The sequence below is a fragment of the Eptatretus burgeri genome, chromosome 9 (genome assembly GCF_056783735.1).
Source record: "Eptatretus burgeri isolate ZD-2024b chromosome 9, Ebu_testis_v1, whole genome shotgun sequence".
Lineage (NCBI taxonomy): Eukaryota > Metazoa > Chordata > Myxini > Myxiniformes > Myxinidae > Eptatretus > Eptatretus burgeri.
Genome location: NC_140969.1, coordinates 46142248 through 46149098, shown reverse-complemented (window position 1 = coordinate 46149098; position 6851 = coordinate 46142248). Strand labels below are relative to the sequence as shown.

The window sequence follows — 6851 nt, the reverse complement described above, 5'->3', positions numbered from 1 at the left end:
AACAGCTCAGCCGTGAAGTGGTAGGCTACACAAGCTCACAGAACGGAACCGATGATTGCTGAAGCACCTAGTGTGGAAAAATCGTCTGTCATCAGTTGCAGCATTCACTACCGTGTTCCAAACTGACTCTGGAAGCAACATCAGCACGAGGACTGTTCGGCGAGAGCTTCATGAAATGGGTTTCCATGGCGTAGCAGCTGCACACAAGCCTCAGATCACCATGCGCAATACCAAATGTTGGCTGGAGTGGTGTACAGCTCACCGCCATTGGACTCTGGAGCAGTGGGAACACGTTCTCTGGAATGATGAATCACACTTCATCATCTGGCAGTCCGACCGATGAATTTGGGTTTGGTGGATGCCAGGAGAACATTACCTGCCTGAATGCATAGTGCTACTCTAAAGTCTGGTGGAGGAGTAATAATGGTCTGGGGATATTTTTCATGGTTCGGGCTAGGCCCCTTAGTTCCAGTGAAGGGAAATCTTAATGCTGCAGCATAGAATGACATTCGAGATGATTCTGTGCTTCCAACTTTGTGGCAACAGTTTGGGGAAGGCCCCGTCCTGTTTTAGCATGACAATGTCTCCTTGCACAAAGCGAGATCCATACAGAGATGGTTTGTCGAGATCGGTGTGGAAGAACTTGACTGGCCTGCACAGAGTCTTGACCTCAACCCCATCGAACACCTTTGGGATGAATTGGAATGCCGACTGTGAGCCAGACCTAATCGCCCAACATCAGTGTCCGACCTCACTAATGCTCTTGTGACTGAATGGATGCAAATCCCCGCAGCAATGTTCCAACATCGAATGGAAAGTCTTCCCAGAAGAGTGGAGGCTGTTATAGCAGCAAAGGGAGGGGGGACCAACTCCATATTAATGCCCATGATTTTGGAATGAGATGTTGGATGAGAGGTGTCCACATACTTTTGGCCATGTAGTGTATCTTGGAAGAACCTTGACCCCGAGAGATGTGATGTCCAGGACCAGTGGTGTGTGGACATGCCTTGACATCCATCAAGAAGGTCCCAGCTATGGGTTAAATAGCACACACTGACTTGTGGGTGCAGCTCGGGAGTCCTCTAGGCAGTCGGTGATCCCTTTATGGGAGCACCTTCTGAAAACTCTTGCAACTGAGTCGGCTCCAACCATTGAGGCACTTTGTCCTTCTTCTGGATTTAAAATATAAGGTTGAGAGAGGGATGCAGAGGCTGGGCCAGTCTGTATCTCCAAACCCTGCCCAGGCTATGCAGCCAACAAACGAAGAGGACACTTCATCCTTGCTCTCACCAGTGATGAAAACAACACGGGAGGTAACAGTCTTGGGATGCATTTTACAGTGGGAAGGATCATTGGATGCGAAGTTTGTCAAGTACACGCCCAGCAAGCCAGCAAAGTATGAAATAAACATTTTCTGGTCTTGCGATGCAAGAACCTCCTATGCTCTAGATGGGGTGACCTACATTGGGAAATAGCCTGGAAAAGAAGTCCAAAGGAATCTGGCATCGAACATTGTAAATCAATTGTGAAGTCCATTGAGGAACACTGGTCGCAACATCACGATGTACAATTTTTTTTTTTACAATCAGGTTGCTTGCTGAAGCACTGCTCGAGAAAGGCCCGACAATTGTGGGAACGTTGCACCAAAACAAACCTGATATCCTGACTGCGATGAAACCGACCAAACAACGACAGCTTCACTGTAGTGAATTTGGATTCAAAGGCAATATCATGATAAGCTATGTCTTCTTCTTCTTCTTTCAGCTGCTCCCGTTCGGGGTCGCCACAGCGGATCATCCGTATGATCTGCACAGTGATTTGGCACATGTTTTACGCCGGATGCCCTTCCTGACGCAACCCTGGTCGCCTCTTACGACACAGGGATATGGTACACCTATTTTAACCGGGGTATACACCGGCCCAGTACACTGGTACTCATTTCGCCGACCTCGGAAGGATGACAGGCTGAGTCAACCCCCTGGTGTATTAATTCAGTGGCCCAACAGGGCTTGAACTTAGGACCTCTTGGATCCCAAGCCACTGCCCTAACCACTGTGCCAACACCAGGCTCATGATAAGCTATGTGCCAACAAAAAAACAAGGCTGTCATGTTGCTGAGCATCCTGCACCATGAAAAATCAATAATAGAAGGAAGCATAAAGAACAAGCCAGAAATCATGACATACTACAACAGTACAAAAGGGGGGCATTGACGGCATGGACCAGATGGTTCACAATTATTCCTGCAAATGTCAAACCAAGAGGCGGCCAATGGTGTTGTGGTACAACATCATGGATGTACACAGCACAGCATCCAGAATATAATCCAGGTCTCATACACAAGGGACGAGTGTTTCTAAAAGAACTTGTGCTTGAATTGGTGACACCCAAATGCAAAGCAGGCTGGATGACAATCCCCGGCTTCCAAGAAACATCATCGCCTCGTTGAAGGTTTTTGGGGTTACTCAATAAGTGCAGGGTCCACAGGTGGCTATGAGCAGGGTCGACCAAAAAGGAGAAGGTGATTTTATTGCCCTTCAAGTCAAGACACGAAAAGCAACATGATGTGCAAAAATGTGAACAGCATGTGTGCAAGGAGCACAGCCATGTTGCGTGTGAGAAATGCCTCCAGTGAATGACTTTGGTCATTTTCACGGGTGGCACGGTGTTTAGGTGACTCAGTATTTGGAGGAGACACACAATAGATCACTGGTGTAAATATTTTTTATTGTTGAAAGTGTTTCTGTATTTGTTATTTGTCTTGTTAGACGAATAAATGTCTTTAGAATGCATCGTCTTCTGCACCTATGGCTTTTGCACGACCTTCTAAAATGCATAAATCATATATAAATTAGCACAGAATAGCACAATTCGCTTCAAGTTAGCAAAATTAGCATAATTCGTATCAATTTAACATCAAATTAGCACAAAATAGCACAACTAGCATCACAATCGCAAACAAATGAGCATAATTTGAGGCAAATTAGCAAAAAAAATTGGCATAATTACCTTGACATTATCACAGACTGGCATAATTAGCATCACATTTGCACAAATTGGCAGAGTAAAAATCACATTAGCACAATTTTTGTTTAAACTTTAGTTTGTGACCCTACCCAGGCCTGGCTGGCCCACCCATCTTGTGCATAAGTGTGTAATTTTCATGTGTGCATCATCAGGTTGAAGGTTTAGTCTTCAAGAAATCATAGCTGCCAGACCATGTGACCTAGGCTGCCAGAATGTGTGACCTATGATTTATTCATGAACACCCTGGTATCCACAAAGCTTGGGGAACACTGTGAGAAGTTTCCCCTCGATCTGTCCACCCTTTCTGGAGATCCCCAAGACTTGGTGAACATGTGTGTGAAATTTCCCCTCAATCTGTCCACCTGTTCTGGAGGAGATTTTAAAAGTTTTTTGGGTAAATACAATATGGCTGCCAAACCATGTGACCTGTGATGTGATGGTTGAAGGAACTTTTTGTTCCTCGTGAATAGGTGGTCAGCTGATACCTGTAAAGTTTGTCCTCAATCTGTTCAGCCATTTCAGGTAAGATTTTTGAAGATGAAAAAAAAATTATTTATTTTTAAATATTGCTGCCAAACCCCATGACAGATGTCATTAAAAAAAAAAATTCTGTTGACCAATTTATCCCTAGATGACGACCCTCAAATTTTTTCATCCTGATTGGATGTAGCGTTCTAGAATTGCAATTACATCAGAACAAAAGCACCTCTGACATCATTCGTGTTCTACATATGCAATATCAGAATGAAAGCACCAACATCAGTGTAAAAAAAATCAGTTATTCCCCGTGGGGAGTACTTGACAGGTGCCAAGTTTCAATTTTTTCAATGGAGCAGTGTCAGAGCTGGAGGTCCGACGTTTCTCCTTTTTTCCAACATAGCTGCCACATAACGTCATAATTATCATGAAAACATTTCGCAGGAGTAGTCGCACATAAGGTGAAAATTATGTCAATCTGCCAAGCAGTTCCAGAGAAAAGGGAAAAACAAAATGCAAACACGTACGTACGTATGTAGTACGTTCCACGTACGCACATAGAGGAGCGATCGTGGGCTAAAAAGCTCAGGTGGCATCAAAATGTGAAAACATTAGAGGGGGTTGAGTACCTTTTCAGACAAATGTACATGTACAATTGCAAACAATAAACAATTATAGGATACAATTTTGGTTAAATAGCATATAGAAATGTAAATTTGGTTGATAATCCTTGCAAAAACGGACCATGGCATGTAACATAACTCGCCAGTGAAAATCAGCAGGAGTCTCAAGCAATGATTTGCCCAAGTTAGTAAAACCTAGCCTGGGATGGTGAAGGTTTTGAAGGCAGTGGACAACCCTATGATTGGTCATTTTCAAAACAGTTGACACAGTATGAACAAATTTTTCTTCAATACACAGATTGGAATATATTTTAAGTCCTAATCCAATAAGAATGTTACACACTTTTGGGACCTTTACAAAGAAAAAACCTAATAACACCTTGCTGCTGTGTGTAAAGCCTGGCACTGCCTTAACGGTAAAGATGGCTGGCTTACGATCTTAGGGTCTAGAGTTTAAGCCTCTGTCGTGCCGTTAAATAACACCACGTGGTTTGTTTGACTCAGCCTGTCATCCTTCCAAGGTTGGCAAAATGGGTACCAGCTTACTGGAACCAGGGGGCACTGCACTCGTGGCATAGCCGTGCTCCCAGCAATGATGCAGCCAACAGCCATAGGCTACATACAAAATGATGATGCTACTGTGTGACAATGAACTCTTGTAGTGGGGGAGCCATCATTACAAAAATAGTGTCACAAATATGGAAAGTGGGTACAAAGTGGTCAACAAATGACTCGCACTTGCCCCTGCAATATCGTAAACAATAAAATATTCCACACATGCACTATTAATAACAAAAAAAAAATTAATTTCATACAATATATTATGAAAAGAAAAGAAACCTCAAGTTGATAAATCATCAATTTCATTGACAGAAAGGACTGACTGCACAAAGCAAGTTTTTATTTTACAATCAAAACTTTTTTTGTCGATTTGAAAACTGCAAATTATACAGAGTATTGTGCCTCAAGACAGGTCTTTATGGAGAAGGAAGGGAAACACAAAAGCTCAGATGACTGAAACATCCTTAATCATCAGATGTGGTAAAGTACTTGTGCTTCAGTAACCTAGAAAGAAGAAAGTGGAGTGAGCAAAAAATTAATGAAAAACCAAATAAAAAATAAATTAAAATGACTTCATAAGATTTGAAACGATTTTTATTCAAGCGTTTTTGTGGATGAGCACACACATTTACCCTGAAAGAAGAAATTGCACAATAATTCATCAGTGCAGCGAATTTCCCTCACAAGAGAAGAAGGAAAGGGAATTGCATTTGGGTCTGTTTGTTACTTGGCAAGTATGTTGGTCTGTCGCATCGATTTGTTACTTGTGAAAAGTCAAAGATTTTCCCAAGAATATTGGCTGGTCACATGTATTAGTGTGTGCGTGTGCGTGTTTGTTTCTTTGCGATTCAATCGCTTCCAGGCAACATTTTGAAACCAATCTTCACGAAACTTCAAACGGTCGAGTTGGTCATGAGAAAGAACCTAGGTCAACATAGGCCAAAGGTCAGCAACTTAGGTGTAATTTTTAAAACAGGATTCCCACTTATTTTGAGATGTCTTTTTTAAGGACTTTTAAGGGCTGAAATAACCCCTTTTTAAGGACCACATCCTAGAAATTCCAGAGGTATATTGAGGGTAAATAGAAATTCCAATAAAATATCATTTTTAGCAGCGTCTCTTGCAGCTCGAAGAGAGCTCGGCGTTCTTCTTCGTCGTCTTCGTCTTCTTCGTCTTCTTCGTCTTCTTCGTCTTCTTCTTCAGACAAAACCTTTAGGACTCAACTCTTTTAGATACAGGATCCGGATCTCCTGAAATACTAAACACCTGCACACATCCTCGCATTGAGGGTGCCTTTTGAGAGCGTCTATCATGAACTTTTAAAGATATTCGGACATTTGCTTTAAAGTTTCGAAAAGTTCACGTTACTATTTAAAGATTATTCCATTTAATGTATTGTAATTTCGTAAATACACTATTTATTTCGTAAATACACTATGACGGGTCTCGCTATTGGCTTAATCAAGGCACGTGATGAAATATCGGAAGTTGTTGTTGTTGTTTTTTTTCTCTCTTCTTCCTCTTCTTCTGGTGAAGACAAAACCTTTAGGATGCGGCTCTTGGACACATTTGTCCTTGTTTAGAATACTAGTGCGAGGAACATGAAACACCCTTCACCAAATAACAGGAAAATCTGATTTTTATTGACTTTTAAACATTTTCCTGAAATTTAAGTACTTAAATTGTACAACTCAGAAATGTTGGACTTTTATGGGTTTTAAGGACCCGTACAAACCTAGTAAAATCCTCAATGTTCATCCCATTGACTTGAAATTTAAAGAGGATATGAATATCAGGAAACTGAATTCAACCACCAATTATTTTTAGGGTCAAATTTGTTTGAGGGATTCCGTAAGTATCATGCTCTGCATGACATTTTCTTGTTTGTTTGTCAAACAATTTTTGTCCACAGTTTTGAAGTAATCGTTCTGAATTTTTTTTTTGTGGATGTAGGTGACCGACCAAGGACAGCAACGCACATTTTTAGTCAGGATCCAGATGTGGATCTGGACTCTGGAATTTTCAGTGATTCTTCACCATTGAGAGATAGGGCCAAAACTGATATATAGCAAGATATCTCAAAAAGTTACGGCTTTGGGTGAAACTTGGTGGACAGGTTGGGTGTGTTTCAAAAAATAATTGATTAAATTTTGAAGATCCCGG

The 6851-nt window shown here is 41.6% G+C and overlaps 1 protein-coding gene across 4 annotated transcripts in view; it reads right to left on the bottom strand.

Moving 5' to 3' along the window:
- Positions 1-2706: 2706 nt before the first annotated feature.
- Positions 2707-6851, bottom strand: part of LOC147020052 (aldo-keto reductase family 1 member B1-like) — a 49456-nt gene continuing 45311 nt past the window's right edge. For all 4 annotated transcript variants that reach the window (XM_085895017.1, XM_085895021.1, XM_085895018.1 and 1 more), the window contains one exon: positions 2707-5192. In XM_085895017.1, coding sequence (XP_085751143.1) covers positions 5153-5192 — 40 coding nt within the window. In that variant the 3' untranslated portion in view covers positions 2707-5152. The remainder of the gene's footprint in view (positions 5193-6851) is intronic.